The 20,805-nt window shown below is 40.6% G+C and overlaps 1 protein-coding gene and 1 long non-coding RNA gene across 5 annotated transcripts in view; both read left to right on the top strand.

Annotated features, from left to right (window-relative positions):
- The window catches only part of LOC309638764, a 41,505-nt gene extending 36,273 nt beyond the window's left edge, over nucleotides 1–5,232 (top strand). The window contains exon 2 of the long non-coding RNA XR_014251266.1: nucleotides 1,460–5,232. This is a non-coding gene — a long non-coding RNA (uncharacterized lncRNA). The remainder of the gene's footprint in view (nucleotides 1–1,459) is intronic.
- Nucleotides 1–20,805, top strand: part of ILRUN (inflammation and lipid regulator with UBA-like and NBR1-like domains) — a 115,153-nt gene that overhangs the window by 83,240 nt on the left and 11,108 nt on the right. For 3 of the 4 annotated variants that reach the window (XM_082415071.1, XM_082415072.1, XM_082415073.1), the window contains one exon: nucleotides 7,433–7,761. In XM_082415071.1, the coding sequence (XP_082271197.1) occupies nucleotides 7,433–7,761 (329 nt within the window). The remainder of the gene's footprint in view (nucleotides 1–7,432; nucleotides 7,762–20,805) is intronic. The other variant, XM_082415074.1, reaches the window with a different exon arrangement.

A 20,805-nucleotide genomic window follows, 5' to 3' on the forward strand; every position in this document is an offset into this window, starting at 1 on the left:
GGGTTCCTGTTGTGCTATGAAGATGAGTTGAGCTTTAGGAAGGATTTGAATTCGCAACCTCCAAATCTAGAAGTGGCCTCCCTGGTAATCTTGTAGGTACATGCAGGCAGGCTAAAGCTAGCCTGTGTCTCCTGGTGCTCTTACAGCTCTTAGGGACGAGCCCAAGGTAGTTGCTCTAGAGATCAGAAGCCTATAAGATTTCATTCCTAGCCACAGTGGGAATTACTTTGCGGTGTCCTTGTAAACTGGATTTTTGAAGGTGGTGCTTTCCCGAGTCCCCTACCCTTTCCCCTTCGGAAACCCACACCAAGTGGAACCTATTAATGTGGCAGTTTATTGCTTGCTTTTTGTGGCTTCCATTTGCATCTTCTGTGGGTCAGAGGCAGGCTCTGGAACTAGTCAGGCAGCTTCAGCAAAACATCCACATCAAGATGGTTCATTTGTGCCGTCATTGCTGTTCCCCCTGTTTGAAGACTGTTAATGTCCTTACTGCACTGCTGAGAAGGGGTTGCACTAGAAGGGCAAGATCTCCCTGCAGATGGGAATGACTCGTGTGTCCAGTTGGTGATGTGGTCTTTTTGAGGCCTCTGAAGAATTGAGCGCGTGACGGCCCCTCCTGCCTGCCCTGCTACAACCTTGTTCTACCCCCTGCTAGATCAAAGCACTCTCCTTTATAGTCACTTCACTACAGAGAGAATTGTTTGTGTTGGCTCCTTTACAACTTTACCCCTTAGTGTTTGAAAGTACACTTTTTTAATGCTATACTAATTTCTTTTAGTAAACTTTACTTTGGAACAATTTTAGATTTACAGTAAAGTTTCAGAGGTGATACAGAGTTCCCATATACCCAGTTTCCCCCATTGTTAGCATCTTACATAATCATGGCACACTTGCTAGAATGAAGACATCAACACTGGTACATTACTATGAACTCAACTGCAAACTTTATTTAGATTTCATCAGTTTTTCCACTCAGGACTCTTCTGTTCCAGAAACCAGTCTAGGGTCCCATATCGCACTTAGTTGTCATGTCTCCCAGTCTCCTCTGGTCTGTGACAATTTCTCAGTCTTTTCTGTGTTTTTCAGGACCCCTGATAGTTTTGAGGAATACTGGCAAGTATCCTTTATATAAAGTATCCTTTATAACAGCAGACCTCAACCTTTTTGGCACCAGGGACCAGTTTTGTGGAAGACAATTTTTCCACGGACTGGGGGGGCTGTGGTTTTGGGATGATTCAAGAACATTACATTTATTATGCACTTTATTTCTGTTATTATTACATTGTAATATATAATGAAATAATTATACAACTCACCATAATGCAGAATCAGTGGGAGCCCTGAGCTTGTTTTCACTTGCCACTCACTGATAGGGTTTTGATATGAGTCTGCAAGCAGTTGATTTATTATGGTCTCTGTGCATTCAAACCTCTCTGCTAATGATAATCTGTATTTGCAGCCAATCCCCAGCTCTAGCATCACCGCCTCAGCTCCACCTCAGATCATCAGGCATTAGATTCTCATAAGGAGCGCACAACCTAGATCCCTTGCATGTGCAGTTCACAGTAAGGTTCGCACTCCTCTGAGAATCTAATGCTGCCTCTGACCTGACAGGAGGCGGAGCTCAGGCTGTAATGCGAGCGACGGGGAGTGGCTGTAAATACAGATGAAGCTTCGCTTGCTCACCTGCCAGTCACCTCCTGCTGTGCAGCCCAGTTCCTAATAGGCCATGGACAGGTACCAGTCTGTGGCCTGGGGGTTGGGGACCCCTGCTTTATAATGTCCCCCAATCTGAGCTTATCTGATGTTTTCCACATGGTTAGACTGATGTTATGGGTTTGGGGAAGAATACTGTGAAGGTGAAGTGCCCTGTGGGGGTGGAGGGTACTTGATATTTGCATAACATCACTGGTGATATTAACCTTGGTCACTAGGTTGAGTAGTTTGTTTGCCAGTTTCTCCACTGTAAAGTTACTCCTTTTCTCTTTCCCTACTCTATCACTAAGATAGAGTGGATTGGAGGGTGTGTAGAATTTTGTTATTTTTTAAAATATTTATTTATTTATGCCCTGCCGGGTCTTGCAACATGCGAGCTCCTTTTAGTTGCGGCATGAGAACTCTTAGTCTCGGCATGCATGTGGGATCTAGTTCCCCGACCAGGGATTGAACCCGGGCCCCTTGCATTGGGAGAGCAGAGTGTTACCCACTGAACCACCAGCGAAGTCCCTGGGGGGTGGATAGAATTAAGCTCCACCTCTTGGAAGGGAGAGTATCTTTATATATTATTTGGAATTCTTTGTAAGGAAGTTTGTCATTTCTTCATTTATTTATATAACTATGGACTCATAGTTAATAAATATACTCATGTATATTTATTTTATAGTTGGAGTTACAATCCAGTGCTACATTATTTATTTTGTTGCCCAGATTGTTCCAGCTCCAGAGGGAGATCTTTCAGGTGGCTCCTGTATCCCTGTAACCTGCCCCTATCCTTTTGTGTTTTGACCACTTCCTTACTTTCTGGTACAACAAGATGTTCCAGGCTTTTCTTATATTTTCCATGCCCCAGCCCTAGAATCAGCCATTTCTCCAAGAAGCCCTTGTTCTTTCTATTGGAGAGTAGTATTTAGAAACTACTGAGCACTAGGTATGTTCATTGCTACAAGGGTATCATTACTTCTAGGCCATCTTAGCAGATAGAGCTAGATAACATATGTATACATACTAACCTTTGCATACAGACATATCTATAATTGTTTCTGTGTTTCGTTTATATTGATGTCTCTGGCTTTAATCCAGTACCACAGGGTTTATTTTAGAATTCCTTCTTTGCTTGCTTTACTGTAATATCCTTCTTTGATAACGAAAAACCTTGCTCTCACCATCCATTTACTTATTTGTTCAACCCAGTATACCTGTACCTGTACTGTACATATATTGTAACCTATATTCCCACAAGAAACAAATTTACCAGTTCTAATATTGTACTGTTTTTAACAGTTCTATTTTAGTGGACAAATCATAGGTGCTTGTTTATATTTATTATGATGTGATTTGACCCATGATGCTAGCTTTTAGATATATGCAAATGTTTTTAATATTCTTACCATAATCTGAGATGTCTTTGTATGTCAGCATGATTGATTAAGATTATGGACTTGGGCTCAAAGTAAAATATTTTCCTTTTACTCTACACTTCTCATAGTCTAAACTTAAGAAATAAAAGGTTATGTTCTCTCTTCAGTAATTTATTACACATTTCTACAAAAGGAAATTTATACTTATTATTAATAAGGTTTATACTTATTATTAAAGGTTTTATCATATGTAAAAAGGACAAGTTGAATGAAATAATATTTACAGTACCTCTAGCTCCAAAGTTCTGGCTCAGGTGCTTTTAAAAAATTACTTTAAGGCAAGACATTCTAAAATTGGTTTCTCCATTGGCTTACTAAGCCCTGACTGTGTAGGCTTGGCACTTGGTTTTACTTTCTTGGCTACTTTTCTAGGACACCATTCTTATTTCATATGTCTGTCAGTAAAGATACTAAAATAGGACTGACTTAACTATAGGTTTCGTTCCCTGGGCACTTGGCTTCCCAAATTCCTGTTGGGAAGAAACAAGTGTGGGTTTAAAAAGCTATACTAAGAGCTGGAAGTTCTTGGTCATCATCATGGTCAACTTCTAACTCGAAGTCTGATCTTAGGCCCATCACTTCTACCTCCAGACCTCAGTTCCTTCATCTAGAAAGTGAAGCAGTTCCGTTAGATGACCCCTGATATTCCTTACAGCTGTGATTTTGTCATCAGCAATAGTGAAATATCTGGCTGGCAGTTTTAATCTTAGTAATTAAGGTGTTCTGGGAAGAATTGGAAATGGTCAACCTCTGAAATAAGCTTATTGGGCTCATCTTCATCCTTTTTATTGTTTGATTAAAAGAAACCCACACACACTATGTGTGGGATGAACACGTTCCAAAATGTGAGGTCTATAGGTAGTACCTGGAGGGCTCAGATAGTACCATGTAGAAGGCATGGTGTACTGTTCATAATGACCCATCATGATAGTAACTTTGGAGGATCAGAACTGGAATTTTAATTATTGGTGTTTATAAATCAGTGACTTCTTAAGTGACATTCCTTTTACAGCTACTATGTAGAATCTGTGAACAGTGCAGAAAAATAGCCAAAGTGAAGAGAGTGTGGTGGCTTTAAGTATGATAAGGCCCAGTGAGTTGTATTAAAGAAGCTTTAGTTCTCAAAGCCAGGGGGGAAATGTCATTAGTCTCGTATGCTAACAGCCTTCAGAACAGTCTGTCCTTTCTCATAAGCATTTAGTTTCCTGAGCTAAGAGAACAAAGCCTATTACCTATAGCTGAGTATGCTAAACATACCATGTACTTACAAAAGGATTTTGGAAAACAGATGGGTGGAAGATAAAAGTAGGAATTAATGTACTGTAAGACAAGGCATATCCACTTGGAAGAAATGAATAGTAGAGTGAAGGAATGTTGCCTTTGGTTAGAAAGCCTAGAATAAGAGAGCACAGAATGAGTCTCCCTCAGGCTGCCTGCCATTGAATTGTTTTTTAAGGCCCATATCATATTGGTTTATGAGATTGAGCAAGTCTTGAATGAAAGTCATCTGACCCACCATTACTGGCACTGTACAGATTTCTAAGTGAAATGGTACTCTGCCTGTCTTTGTTTACAGTGTTAAATCAGCAGGTTGAACTTTCTTTTTTTTTTTTAATAAACTTTTTAATTTTTATTTTTATTTATTTTTGGCTGTGTTGGGTCTTCGTTGCTGTGCGTGGGCTTTCTCTAGTTGTGGCGAGCAGGAGCTCCTCTTTGTTGCGGTGCGCGGGCTTCTCACTGAGGTGGCTTCTCTTGTTGTGGAGCGTGGGCTCTAGGTGCACGGGCTTCAGTAGTTGTGGCTCGCAGGCTCAGTAGTTGTGGCTCACAGGGTTAGTTGCTCTGTGGTATGTAGTATCTTCCTGGACCAGGGCTTGAACCCGTGTCTCCTGCATTGGCAGGCGATTCTTAACCACTGCGCCACCAGGGAAGCCCAGGTTGAACTTTTATGATACTAGTTTACGTAAAGATTCACATTTGCTTTAATGGTAAGTGTGTCTGGGTTGGATTCCCATTCCTGTGATCCATACTAGTGTTGCTAGTGGCTTTAGCTTCCTCTTCACAAGAGATAAAAAGAGTTGCTCATTATAGAAGTGAACAGTAGATGTCACTACATCTCTGCTTACTAAGGTTTTGGCTCATAGCTGTTTGGATACAACCAGGTTCTTAATACAGCTTCCAAATCACTAACCTTAAATCGAGTATTTATGGCTATCTGACACTTAAGAGCCCCTTCCTCAGCTGTAGAACCCAGATTGAAAATTGAGAACAAACGCAGCCCAAGAGAGTTTTCCTTAGTTTCCTTCAATTTCCTTTTTAGTCTATTTGTTCTAGGCTTATGTATTATACAGTAGTCCCCCACTTATCTGTGGGGCATATGCTCCGAGACCCCTAGTATGAATGTTGAAACCACAGACAGTACTGAACTCTATATATACTGTGTTTTTTCCTATACATACCTACCTATGATAAAGCCTTATTTACAAATTAGGCACAGTAAGAGATTAACAACAATAACTAATAATTCAGTTGAACAGTTATAACAGTATACTGTAATCAAAGTTATGTGAATGTGGTCTCTCTCTCTCTCAAAATATCTTATTGTCCAAATTTAATGCCTTTTCCATCTTAACTAAGCACTTATCACTCACTGTGGCTCTCAGTTTTGCAGTTTGAAGTGCGACAGCAAAACTGGCACAAGTTTCCTTTTTCCTTCTTCACAACTTGATGGATAGAAGATTTGTTACCATAGGTTTTAGCAGCCTTATTTAGCATATGATTTTTTTCTTTCCTTATTCAGTTGAGAACTTTCACCTTTTCACTTGAAGCACTTTACGGCTTCTTTTTGGCGTATCTGAAGTGCCAGCATCGGTTCTCTTGTGCTTTGGGGCCATTATTAAGTACCATAAGGGTTACTTGAATACAAGCAGTGCCGTACCCGATTGTGATTGTCGATCTGATAACCCAGATGGCTACTAAGTGACTAACGAGCAGATAGCGTATATAGCGTGGATACGATGGACAAAGGGATGATTCACATCCAGATAGGATGGAGCAAGACAGTGAGAGATTTCATCACACTACTCAGAACAGTGCGCAATGTAAAACTTAGGAATTGTTTACTTCTGGCACTGTCCATTTAATATTTTTGGACCACCATTGACATGGGTAACTGAAACCATGAAAAGTGAATCATGGGTAAAGGGGACTACTGTATTGCCATGTAGCTAACTGATGAAGTTTTATCTGCCTTTTCCTATCAACCTTATACCACTTATTTAGGAGCCTGAACAATTTTTCATATTTGTTTTCAACAAGGTTCACACTTAAAAGCTTCTTGGCCTTTCTATAGCTTGCTTTTTGAAAACCTTCCATCAGGAAAGTAGATGCCACTGTTCTCTGAATTGAGGTGCTGAACATCAAATTGAAGTGCCGCTTACTTTGTTCATTTCTTTTTGAACCCATGGCTTTGACAGTTGAGGAAATAAAGAACTGAATTATGACCAAAAGTCCTATGGTGCATCTTTTAAAACAAATCTCTTATGGTTTCAATGTAGATGGTAGGGTTTCCCTATCTGACAGAAAGGCAAAGTTGGTATTAAATTGGATTATTTTATCAATAGAAAGTCTCAGGCATACTAAATTTTGTTATCTTTTGAACACATAGATGGTGAAAATAGCCAGGGTGGTATCTGTTCTAATATGTCAGGATTAGTGCTGGCTTACACCTGTGTCCTGGTGTAACTAATAACGCCCTCTTTTACTCTCAGTTGTCCTAGTTTGGGCAGGTCACTCTAAATTGCCCCAAAGTGGGGGGAGGGTTGGTTGATAAGTTGCAGTTTTAGTAATTATAAGCATTTTTTTTCACTCAAGAGTTATGCCTGCCCTGAGTTTTCTGAGTTAACCATGTACAAAATAAAGCAAAAACCACAAAGAGCTTGTAATTCTGGAAAAATAGCTTTTGGGTTTCTATATATTGATCATTGTTCTTCTGGAGTAATGATTTCCAAAATATGGTTATGCATCAAAATCAACTAGTAACCTTTTTACAGATAGTTTCATGGGTCTCACCACAGACCTCTGCTGAATTTGTACCAGAGTATGAATTTGACGTTACCAAAAATGTAGAACTGCATGCAATGCAAATGTACTGGATAACTTTGTCAGTAAGCTTCTAAACTAGCATGTAGAGGAACATTTCTTCTTATGGTTTGGGTGGTGTTTGGGGTTCTCTGTGATGGCTGCTTTGAGCCTTGAGGGTATGCCTGGCATTGACATGACTTGCCTTTTTGTTTCAGATGTCATCTGGGTCATTCTCAGTGTGGAGGTGGGTGGACTTTTAGGAGTAACGCAGCAGCTGTCATCTTTTGAAACGGAGTTCAACACACAGCCACATCGCAAGGTAGAAGGAAACTTCAACCCGTTTGCCTCTCCCCAAAAGAACCGACAATCAGATGAAAACAACTTAAAAGACCCTGGGGGTTCCGGGTTCGACTCGATCAGCAAAAACACATGGGCTCCTGCTCCTGACCAAACCGAGCAAGATGAGAATAGACTCTCACAGAACTCTGTAAATCTGTCCCCCAGCAGTCACGCAAACAACTTATCAGTAGTGACTTACAGTAAGGTAGGTGCCCTCGGAGAAGAGGAGAAGGGGTAGGTGGTGGGCCTTGGGATTTGTGATACTCCTTCATGGCAAACCTAGAAGCCTAGAATGTTCTTTAAGACTGCTTAGCTCTCCTGCCAATGCAACAGCACAAAAACCTACCCCTTCTCCCCTCCCCCCCTCCCCCATCTCCATGTCCTGTGGATGTTACTCCATCCACATTTATAATTTACTACTGTCTCTGCTCTGGTTTGGGTGCTGAAAGAACAGAGTTCTTTACCTTTAGCATTAAAAAAAAAAAACAAAAGAAAGTCAAAATATCACCAGCCATTCTTCCAATGTAAATGTATACCAAGTAGAGCAACAGCACACCTTTGGAATTTGTTCCTACTGTGTTTTTTTGGTTTTGGGTGGGGTATTTTTCCTGAGGAAATAGACAAGCTCAATTATTTATCCTAATGTTGTTGTATCCTATCCAAATGTTGTTGGGCTTCCACTTTATTTACCTAGTTTGCATGTCTTCTTGTTGATGTCTTTCCAGTCTCTTATGGCCCATCTACCTCCTCACCTACAACCCAGAGTGGCCCAAGTGATATTTTGACTTTTCATGTGTGAGGAATAAGTGAGAGAATTGTTTGTTGAGTTAATCATGATTTTAAATATTCTGATTGTTCTAAGACAGTCTTCTAGGTGTTTGATTTCTTGATCTGTTTCGCTTTGCTTGCTGATTAAACAGCACCTTCCATACTCCGCCAAGGTGACTATGGTTCCTGGTTGTTGGTTTTGGTAGGTTGAATAAAGCCCTGATGCTAAGCGCTAACCGTTGTAGGTGATTTGTGTGGCAGGGCCTGTGAACATTCCTGTTCGTTCTTCTCTGATTAATAATATGGTGTATTAGGCCCAGCCTCCCACCTATATAATCGTATAACTGTTAAGTCTTTCCTTGCTTCGTGTTGGCATTCACCCTCAAATTTTTAAAAATAATGTTTATTTGAGGGACAACTTGCTCTGTTGTAAGAATGGCATTTTTCTGACCAGTGCTTTATATGTGGTCTAGATCCAGAGGCAAATTAAGAAAAGAAACTTGGTGATGTGAATTCTCTTTCTCCACAGGGTCTAGTAAGAGGGACTGCATTCAACAGTAGTGCAACAGGATTGATTTATTGGTTGGATGGTCATTATAAAGGATTGTGTGGAATCATGTTAATCATACAGGATATAAGAGAAGTAAATTGGCAAGGCAATAAATGGCTTATATTTGAGGAAAGACTTCACATCTTAACACTCTAACAAAAGATTTTCCACTAAGTTCCTATTGCTCCAGATTTCTCTTCCTTAAATTTAACCCTCCAGGGTATGACTGTTCTGGGTGGTATAGGCCCTAGGCTAAGCATGCCCTGTTAGAAGGAGAACTTTAGGGCAGTTGAGTGTAATGGGAAGATGAGAGTTGGAGGAGGCAAAACCAGTTGCTCCAGTGCTTTCTGTAAAGGAAGCCCCTTCACCCAACTGTGAACTCCCTGGCTCAGCTATCACTGTTAGTCTTAGGAGAGGGCTGGTGTTCCTGGCCAGTGCACTGCACTCGTTTTCCTGAGTTGTGAGCCTGTTAGTTGTTTTTTGCTCCTTTAGGGCTTTAGGGACTGATGCCTTTTAAGTCTGTCATTGCTCTGGCCCGGGGTGGGGTGGGGGTTGTCGGAATGGATTACCTACCAGCCTTAATTGAGGTCCTGCCATGCTGCTCTTTTTCGGAAAGGCTGGGCTATGGTGAGGCTGTTGAGATATTTCTTGAGGTTGATGAACTCGTGGTATGTTACCTGATTTTTTTCATGAACTCTGTAGAATCATTTAGAAATAGCATTTGCAAGAACCACAGAGAAAAGGTTCTCATTGGAGACGATATACAAGACTGTTGGCTGTAATGCATTGAGAATGTGGCACTTGGACCCCAAAGAGAAATCGGAGCCTCCTTTTCTTCTTAAGTTAAGCAGTCCTCTTAAAAGCAAGTCCTCTGAAAGCATTTCTGGCTAAAGTTGAGTCAGCTCCACCTCTTAGGGCTCCTTAGAAATGGGGTAGGGTATAGACAGTTATCAGCAAGTATTTATTAACACATTTCTGCACTGGTGTACAGAGCAGTATACATTATTGAGTAAGGAAACTTGAAGAATAAAAGAAGTTATCCCTGCCAACCAGCAGCTCACAGTACAGTAGGGGAGATGAAACACGCATACAATTCAGTCAAGGTGAAGTATGAATTTGGGCAGTAGAGCACAGCACAGTCAAAATGTATAATTTGTGTGCATGGCTGGGGGTTAGAGTTACAGAAGGCAGAGATGAAGTAGAGGTGGAGTTGATGGAAAGGGCTTTTCAAAGAATGGACAGATTTGGAAAGACAGGAAGGATGATGGTAGGAGAACAGTTGAAGTGCTGAGGGCAGAATACTGAGTAAGGGATGTGTGGTCAGGAGATTCGGGTGACGGACAGTGGGAGATACATTCAGTTGGTTGCAGTGTGTTCCTTTGGATGAAGTAATTTGATGGAAAAATTTGGGTGAAATAATTACAAATGGCTTCGAAAAGAATTGGGACTATACTTAAATGAATACCTTAAAGCAGAGATAATTCATGATTCTAAGCGTTTGTGTTTGGCTTGAGAATATAGATTTATTTATTTTTAAAGGCAAGAATACTTGAGGTTCTGAAGGGCTATAAGTGGCGAGATCAGGTATATACTAGAGTTATTTTTTAACCGTTCCTATGTGCCAGGTATGCTGCCAAGTACTTTACATGTATCATCTTCATATTTTGATGAGAAAATAAAAGTTCCTAGGGGCTAAGTAATTTACCCCAGTGTCACACAGCTAGCAAGAGGCAGAGCTGGGATTCACATCGAGGCACCACGTTACTAAAGGTATTAGTAGGTGAACCTGGGCTTTCCTTAGATCTTCCAGTTGGGATGGAGGCTGTGTTGAGCGAAAGCATTAACTGAGTTGATGACCAGTGTCATCAAGGTTGTTGAAATAAGATAAGTGGCTCTAATGTAAACTGAGGATTGCCTGTGGCATCTTTTTCTTTTGAAGAGTTCCCCTGTTTGTTGAGTCTTTAAAGTAGTGATTTCTTTTTCTGGTTGATAAAAATAAAAACTTTTTAAACTCTCAGGGTGTACCAACCATGTGGGGTTAATAATAAATAGCCCTTTTTATTTATGAGTGAGTGGAAAGGATGAGAGCCCCCTAGAGCGCTAGAGTTGGGGCAAGTGTTTTCAGTTCACACCAGGTGCCATCTTTATTGGATGGGTTGGAGGAGTACCTGATGCCCTGGTATCAGGGATCACTGAGTTGGCAATAGATTTGATTTACTCTAAAGAAATTCCCTGCCTGCCCTGAAGGCTGGGAAAGAACATGACGCTCTGGGAAGCCCATGACCACAGTTTTAATAGGCAGATACAGTTTCCTGCTGCCTCCATAGTTACAGTTTAACTTGCTAAGGTTGGTAGGATGAAATGAAAAGATTGCTTCATGCACCTTATGTGAGGGCTGGGTGAATGTCAACATAATGGCCCATCTGTCAGTGCCAGGATCTGGACACCCCTGGAGCCCTTCCCCAGCTACCCTTGAATAACCCATAAGCTCTCTGGACCCAGTGCTCTGTGCCACAGGCAGGGGTGGTGGGGGGAGAATGGGGGAGCTCTCGGTGGGAACGCCTGTCCTAGCACCATCCCACAACATCCAGAGGGCCTGGGCCCTCCCTGTGTGAGAACTGTCAGAGGGAGTCAGAAAGGTGAGCAAGTATATGTTGACCTCCAAGGATTCATAAATCTGACTCCATGCTTTTGTTAAAGATTGGCTGGCCTCATTGTCAGCTCAGTTGTGGCTGACCTGTCCCAGGTGAACAATCAGACCAAGTATTGGTGAAGGTTAGGTGCTGTTTTAATGAACGCTTTTTATGTGATTAACCCAAGAGCCTCTGAGGACAAACAGTCACAGTAGGGTAGGTGTTCACTCTATGGACTCAAGGCTAGTCTTGCCATGAGTTCTAACTGTGACTCATCTCTGGAGGCTGGGACAGCTTCTGTTCGGACAGTGGTACAGTAGCAAAAAACAATCTGTAGAGGTGTGGAAGGAGAAAATAAGTCGTATTGAAATTAAGTACTTCTTTTTCTTACTTGCCAGTAATTTTCAAAATTTCTCAATGTTTTCTAAGAAGGCCTTACAGAGGAATAAGACACCAACTAAATGGTATTATTCAGGACAGCTGGCAATAAGAGTGTGACATCAGGGTGTTCTTCTGGACAACCCAAATGCTTTGCTTCCTTTCTCTAAAGAGTAATGATTTACACTGGGGGAGCTGAAAAGAATCCCAAATTCATTTATTTTGTTACTTGGACTATGCGTCTTATTTTGTGTTTGTTCTTATTTTTTAAAAAAAAAAGTTTGGAGCTGGTGTTTGTCGTATACTCCTCCTTTAAACTGATTACAGTCTGAGCCACTGTTATTACTTCCGCCAAGTGCTGGTTCAGAAGGAGAAACGTGTTATTATCTTTGGGAGAGGTTCCTCATGCTTGTCAAGCGTCAGCCACTGCCGAGTGCCATCTGCCCTGCCTGCTCACATTTGCACCTGCTCCTCCTCCTCTCTGTCTCTGACAATCACCCTAGTGTGTTTTGGATCTGGAGCTAGAGAAGTTAGTCTGCTTTTCTTATATCAGAAATCAACTCTCTTCTAACCTGCTGCTGTCTGTGTTGACTAAGGCATGGAAGAGTTAATTTCTCTCTGTTTAGGTGAGGGTTTAGAAATGTAGTAGAGGTTACAGGGAGAGGTTTGGAAAAGGCAAATATTTTGCTGTATGGGTCTGAGGATGTAATGGTTTGTGGATCTTATTATCTACTTTGAAGTAGCCAATCAGTTTAACATAATAATAAGGGATGAGTTTAATAAGGATGGGCCCAACATCTGCTCAGTTCAGAGCGCACTGAATTTGACCCAAAGGCAGGTGGTTGGTGTCCTTAGCTGAGCTAATGGCAATAGAGGGCAGTATAACCTTCCCACTGCCATGAAACCTGAGTCTTCATTCTCAGGTGCAGACCCTTTCCCTGAAAGGTTTAAAGATGGCTCAAAGAGAAGCTGGAAGGAAAACTTGTGTCACTTGATGTTCTATCCAACTTGTGTTCTCCTCTGGCAAGGGACAGGTAGCAAATGCACATTACTCCCAGGTGGGGGCCACGGGAGTGCAGTAATCAGAGCTGTAAAGCTACCGTTCATTAAGCACTTACTATGTGCCAGGCACTGTGCTGAGGATTTTTTAAATTTAATTTTTATTGTTAAAATTATCAATGTACATAATTTAAGGAGTCAAGTAGATCTACAAAGTTTATTACAAAAAACGCTAGTCACCTCCCTGCCTCCCAACCCCCAGTATTTGTTCCCCAGAGGCAGAGGCAGCAGTTTGACATGCATTACTTCATTTAGTCCACACAACAGGACCGTGATACAGGCACTGTCATTATCCCTATTTACAGCTGCTGAGACTTGAGGTACACAGGTTCCATGCCCAAGGTCATGCAGCTAGAAAGTGGTAAAACAAGGATATGAACAAAACCAGTTGTTTTTGACTCCTGAGCCTGCTCTCTTAACGATCCACTACATTGCTTCCCAGTTACAAATAGTGTTCAAGTACATATTTTTATCAGCTGAGCTGACAGCTGTGGGCTAGGGAGAGCATGCATGCTTTCTGTAGTACACAGCTACATTTCAAATGAGGATCAAGCCAATTATTGGCTAGCTATTATGTGACTTCTCTACTGCTAAACCCCTTCTCTCCACAGGCTGTTATCTATGGAAGCTACAGAAATCAGCCTTTCTGTCCAGCCTCTATGAAGGGAAAAGATTCCCTAGAACCTCCGTGGTCACTTGGGTTTAGATTTTTGGTGACATTGAAATTTCCATTAACTCACTTTTGTGACAGCAGCACCTATACCTCTTGAAGTCACCTGTCTATTCCTGATTGTGGCCAAAAGATACAGTCTCTGGAGTTTTTCATTTTTCTGTAATGAATTTAACATCTCCCTTTGAACATACTTAGTATTTTAAAACTAGAACATACTTAGGGACAATCTAACTCCCTTTAAAGCCAGATTTAGTTTCAGCAAAGGCTATCTGGAGAAAGAATATTTTACAGTCAGTACAAGTCCTGAGATGGAAGTTCACCTGGTTTGTTCAAGACCAGAGTGGGTAGGAACAGGGTAGAGGGAAATGAAGTCAGGGGATGGAAACCAGATCATGGAAGGATTTGTGGGCCTTTGTAAAGCTTTGGGCTTTTGCACTGAGGGACAGAGGGAACCACTGAAGGATTTTGAGCAGAGGGGTGATGTGGTCTGACTTCATGCCTGACTTCATGCCAGAGAGTAAAAGGATCACTCTCTGGCTCTCTTGTGGAGAGTACAGGGCAAGGATAGAAGCAGGGGACCAGTAGGGAAGTTAGTACAATCATCTAGGTAAAGAGAATGGGTGCTTTGGACCAGATTGGTAGCAGCAGAGGTAGAAGAGGTCTGTGTCTGGATCTGGTTTGTTAGCTAGAACTAACAGGATTTGCTAATGGGTTGGAAGCAGGGTATAAGAGGGAATAAATGATGACACCAAGGTTTTTGGCCTGAGCAACTAAAAGGGTAAAATTGCCATCCACAGAGAGAGGAAAGGCTATGGTAGAGGTGGGGAGAGATCAGGAATTCATTTTGGGTACATTGGCACCTCCAAATGGAGGTATCAAGTAGGCTTTTGTATATCCAGATTGGATATAGAGTTTAGGAGAGAGGGTTTGGGTGGAGATAAAAAATTTGGGAGTCATTTCATGTGGATGGTATCTAACGCTGTGAGCCTGGCTGCAATCCACAAAGTGATGAGTCTATGTAAAGCAGGGTTTTCTCAGCCAACAGAGTAAGACTATTGACATTTTAGGCCGGATGAGTCTTCTTTTGCTGCGGGGGGCGGTGGGGTATGGATCTTATGCATTGTAAGATGTTCAGCAGCATCCCTGGCCTTTACCCACTGGATGCCAGTAGTACCTCCCCAGCCACAAGTGTAAGAGCCAAAAACACCTCCAGACATTGCCAAATGCCCCCTGGGGCAGGGGCAAAACTTCTCTACTTGGAAACTGCTGGTATAGATGGAGAAGAGGTCCAAGGACTGAGCTTAACGCTATCTGTCTAACATGTAAAACTGCTGTTACTCAGAACACCTCTACTGCATTTATTCTTATTCTTAATTCACGACACTCTTGTGACTTTTGTAGTTAGCTATACTCTTCATTTGACAAAACAATAAGGAAGTTGTAAGTGACTTGCTCACATTCACACAGCAAATTGGGGGTGGGCCATGGGCTGGAACCCAGGGAACCCAGTTGGAGTCTAGTGTTCTTCTACACCACACTGTGCTGAGGCTTGCTGGCAGAAGCAAAGTTTGTTTGCTGTTCTCTGAAGGTAGTTTATACACTTAGTGTCAGGTTGTAGAGACCTTCTTGTTCATCTTCAGGAGCTACAAAAGAATTTGTGACCAAAGAGGAAGCAGTGGCCGGCAACTGAGGAACCTGCCCCTGTTCGCTGGCAGATTAGCACATTCTGTACAGAAGGGGTTTGCCAGGAGACTGGTTTAATGATATTAAGATGTCTCTCTTTTGAAAACCCTGAGGAGCCAGCAAAGTCCTCCCAGCCTTGTTGATGTTTGCATTGGCATGGGTCATGTGTGCATTTTAAAAATAAATTAAGCAAACACTGTGAGCCTTAGAAAATGTCTTTTGTTGTTTGTAACATTACTATCTCACTGAGAATAAAAAGTATCTCCAGGAACTCTCTCTTTTGTACCTCAACAGCTTCAAAGTGGAACGTTGAGCTCCGTCTTCTTTGCTTTGGGTCTCTGAGCATTGTTTTAGGCTGAGCTGATGCTGGGCAGTCTTGTAGCTGAAACAGAGCTAGTGTTCCCAAGATAGCATATTTTACTTCAGTTGTAAGGATGTATTCTTTTCCCTGTACTCTGAATTTAGCATTTTAATTTCTGATGAAAATTCTCAAAGTGGGACTGGTGAAATTCAAGCAGATAAGTATAATTCAAAAGTATGAGGTTAGATAGCCTTATCCACCAGAGGGCAGACAGCAGAAGCAAAAAGAACTACAGTCCTGCAGCCTGTGGAACAAAAACCACATTCACAGGAAGATAGACAAGATGAAAAGGCAGAGGGCTATGTACCAGATGGAGGAACAAGATAAAACCCCAGAAAAACAACTAAATGACGTGGAGATAGGCAACCTTCCAGAAAAAGAATTCAGAATAATGATAGTGAAGATGATCCAGGACCTCGGAAAAAGAATGGAGGCAAAGATTGAGAAGATGCAAGAAATGTTTAACAAAGACCTAGAAGAATTAAAGAACAAACAGAGATAAACAATACAATAACTGAAATGAAAACTACACTAGAAGGAATCAATAGCAGAATAACTGAGGCAGAAGAACAGATAACTGACCTGGAAGACAGAATGGTGGAATTCACTGCTGTGGAACAGAATAAAGAAAAAAGAATGAAAAGAAATGAAGACAGCCTAAGAGACCTCTGGGACAACATTAAACACAACAACATTCGCACTATAGGGGTCCCAGAGGAGAAGAGAGACAGAAAGGACGCAAGAAAATATTTGAAGAGATTACAGTCGAAAACTTCCCTAACATGGGAAAGGAAGTAGCCACCTAAGTCCAGGAAGCGCAGCCAGTCCCATACAGGATAAACCCAAGGAGAAACACGCCGAGACACATAGTAATCAAATTGGCAAAAATTAAAGACAAAGAAAAATTATTGAAAGCAGCAAGGGAAAAATGACAAATAACATACAAGGGAACTCCCATAAGGTTAACAGCTGATTTCTCTGCAGAAACTCTACAAGTCAGAAGGCATTAGCATGATATACTTAAAGTGATGAAAGGGAAGAACGTACAACTAAGATTACTCTACCTGGCAAGGATCTCATTCAGATTCGATGGAGAAATCAAAAGCTTTACAGAGAAGCAAAAGCTAAGAGAATTCAGCTCTACAACAAATGCTAAAGGAACTTCTGTAAGTGGGAAACACAAGAGAAGAAAAGGACCTACAGAAACAAACCCAAAGCAATTAAGAAAATGGTCATAGGAACATACATATCGATAATTACCTTAAACGTGAATGGATTAAATGCTCCAACCAAAAGACACAGGCTTGCTGAATGGATACAAAAACAAGACCCATATATATGCTGTCTACAAGAGACCCACATCAGACCTAGGGACACATACAGACTGAAAGTGAGGGGATGGAAAAAGATGTTCCATGCAAATGGAAATCAAAAGAAAGCTGAAGTAGCAATACTCATATCAGATAAAATAGACTTTAAAATAAAGAATGTTACAAGAGACAAGGAAGGACACTACATAATGATCAAGGGATCAATCCAAGAAGAAGATATAACAATTATAAATATATATGCACCCAACATAGGAGCACCTCAATACATAAGACAACTGCTAACAGCTGTAAAAGAGGAAATCAACAGTAACTCAATAATAGTGGGGGACTTTAACACCTCACTCACACCAATGGACAGATCATCCAAAATGGAAATAAATAAGGAAACAAGCTTTAAATGACACAATAGACCAGATACATTTAATTGATGTTTATAGGACATTCCATCCAAAAACAGCAGATTACACTTTCTTCTGATGTGCGCACGGAACATGCCCCAGGATAGATCACATCTTGGGTCACAAATCAAGCCTCAGTAAATTTAAGAAAATTGAAATCATATCAAGCATCTTTTCTGACCACAACGCTATGAGATTAGAAATGAATTACAGGGGAAAAAAACGTAAAAAACACAAACACATGGAGGCTAAACACTACGTTACTAAATACCCAAGAGATCACTGAAGAAGTCAAAGAGGAAATCAAAAAATACCTAGAGACAAATGACAATGAAAACACGACGATCCAAAACCTATGTGATGCAGCAAAAGCAGTTCTATGAGGGAAGTTTATAGCTATACAAGCCTACCTCAAGAAACAAGAAAAATCTCAAGTAAATAACCTAACCTTACACCTAAAGAAACTAGAGAAAGAAGAACAAACAAAACCCAAAGTTAGCAGAAGGAAAGAAATCATAAAGATCAGAGCAGAAATAACTGAAATAGAAACAAAGAAAACAGTAGCAAAGATCAATAAAACTAAAAGCTGGTTCTTTGAGAAGATAAACAAAATTGATAAACCTTTAGCCAGACTCATCAAGAAAAAGAGGGAGAGGACTCAAATCAATAAAATTAGAAATGAAAAAGGAGAAGTTACAACAGACACCGCAGAAATACAAAGCATCCTAAGAGACTACTACAAGCAACTCTATGCCAATAAAATGGACAACCTGGAAGAAATGGACAAATTCTTAGAAAGGTATAGCCTTCCAAGACTGAACCAGGAAGAAATAGAAAATATGAACAGACCAGTCACAAGTAATGAAACTGAAACTGTGATTAAAAATCTTCCAACAAACAAAAGTCCAGGACCAGATGGCTTCACAGGTGAATTCTATCAAACATTTAGAGGAGAGCTAACACCCAACCTTCTCAAATGCTTCCAAAACATTGCAGAGGAAGGAACACTCCCAAACTCATTCTATGAGGCCACCATCACCGTGATACCAAAACCAGACAAAGATACTACAAAAAAAGAAAATTACAGACCAATATCACTGATGAATACAGATGCAAAAATCCTCAACAAAATACTAGCAAACAGAATCCAACAGCACATTAAAAGGATCATACACCATGATCAAGTGGGATTTATCCCAGGGATGCAAGGATTCTTCAATATACTCAAATCAATCAATGTGATACACCATACTAACAAATTGAACAAGAAAAACCATATGATCATCTCAATAGATGCAGAAAAACCTTTTGACAGACTTCAACACCCATTTATAATAAAAACTCTCCAGAAAATGGGCATAGAGGGAACCTACCTCAACATAATAAAGGCCATATACGACAAACCCACAGCAAACATCATTCCCAATGGTGAAAAACTGAAAGCATTTCCTCTAAGATCAGGATGTCCATTCTTACTCCTATTATTCAACATACTTTTGGAAGTCCTAGCCTCGGCAATCAGAGAAGAAAAAGAAATAAAAGGAATACAAATTGGAAAAGAAGAAGTAAAATTGTCACTGTTTGCAGATGACATGATACTACACATAGAGAATCCTAAATATGCCACCAGAAAACTACTAGAGCTAGTCAATGAATTTGGTAAAGTTGCAGGATACAAAATTAATGCACAGAAATCTCTTGCATTCCTATACACTAATGATGAAAAATCTGAAAGAGAAATTAAGGAAACACTCCCATTTACCATTGCAACAAAAAGAATAAGATACCTAGGAATAATCCTACCTAGGGAGACAAAAGACCTGTATGCAGAAAACTATAAGACACTGATGAAAGAAATTAAAGATAATACAAACAGATGGAGAGATATACCGTGTTCTTGGATTGGAAGGATCAATATTGTGAAAATGACTGTACTGCCCAAAGCAATCTACAGATTCAGTGCAATCCCTATCAAATTACCAATGGCATTTTTTGCAGAACTAGAACAAAAAATCTTAAAATATGTATGGAGACATAAAAGACCCTGAATAGCCAAAGCAGTCCTGAGGGAAAAAAACGGAGCTGGAGGAATCAGACTCCCTGACTTCAGACTATACTACAAAGCTACAGTAATCAAGACAATATGGTACTGGCACAAAAACAGAAACATAGATCAATGGAACAAGATAGAAAGCCCAGAGGTATACCCGCACACCTATGGTCAACTAATCTATGACAAAGGAGGCAAGGATATACAATGCAGAAAAGACAGTCTCTTCAATAAGTGGTGCTGGAAAAACTGGACAGCTACATGTAAAAGAATGAAATTGAACATTTCCTAGCACCATACACAAAAATAAACTCAAAATGGATTAGAGACCTAAATGTAAGACCAGACACTATAATGCTCTTAGAGGAAAATATAGGAAGAACACTCTTTGACATAAATCACAGCAAGATCTTTTTTGACCCACCTCCTAGAGTAATGGAAATAAAAACAAAAACAAACAAATGGGACCTAATGAAACTTAAAAGCTTTTGCACAGCAAAGGAAACCATAAACAAGACGAAAAGACAACCCTCAGAATGGGAGAAAATATTTGCATACAAATCAATGGACAAAGGATTAATCTCCAAAATATATAAACAGCTCATGCAGCTCAATATTAAAAAAACAAACAACCCAATCCAAAAATGGGCAGAAGACCTAAATAGACATTTCTCCAAAGAAGACATACAGATGGCCAAGAAGCACATGAAAAGCTGCTCAACATCACTAATTATTAGAGAAATGCACATCAAAACTACAATGAGGTATCACCTCATACCAGTTAGAATGGGCTTCATCAGAAAATCTACAAACAACAAATGCTGGAGAGGGTGTGGAGAAAAGGGAACCCTCTTGCACTGTTGCTGAGAGTGTAAACTGATACAGCCACTATGGAGCACAGTTCGGAGGTTCCTTAAAAAACTAAAAATAGAATTACCATATTGATCCAGCAATCCCACTACTGGGCATATACCCAGAGAAAGCCACAATTTAAAAAGGCACATGCACCCCAGTGTCCATTGCAGCACTATTTACAATAGCCAGGTCATGGAAGCAACCTAAATGCCCATCGACAGACGAGTGGATAAAGAAGATGTGGCACATATATACAATGGAATATTTCTCAGCCATAAAAAGGAACGAAATTGGGTCATTTGTTGAGACGTGGATGGATGTAGAGACTGTCATACAGAGTGAAATAAGTCAGAAAGAGAAAAACAAATATCGTGTATTAACACATACATGTGGAACCTAGAAAAATGGTACAGATGAACCAGTTTGCAGGGCAAAAATTGAGACACAGATGTAGAGAACAAACGTATAGACACCAAGAGGGGAAAGCGGTGGGGGGGGTGGTGCGGATGG

Source organism: Balaenoptera physalus (assembly GCF_965194825.1).
Source record: "Balaenoptera physalus genome assembly, chromosome: 11".
NCBI lineage: Eukaryota > Metazoa > Chordata > Mammalia > Artiodactyla > Balaenopteridae > Balaenoptera > Balaenoptera physalus.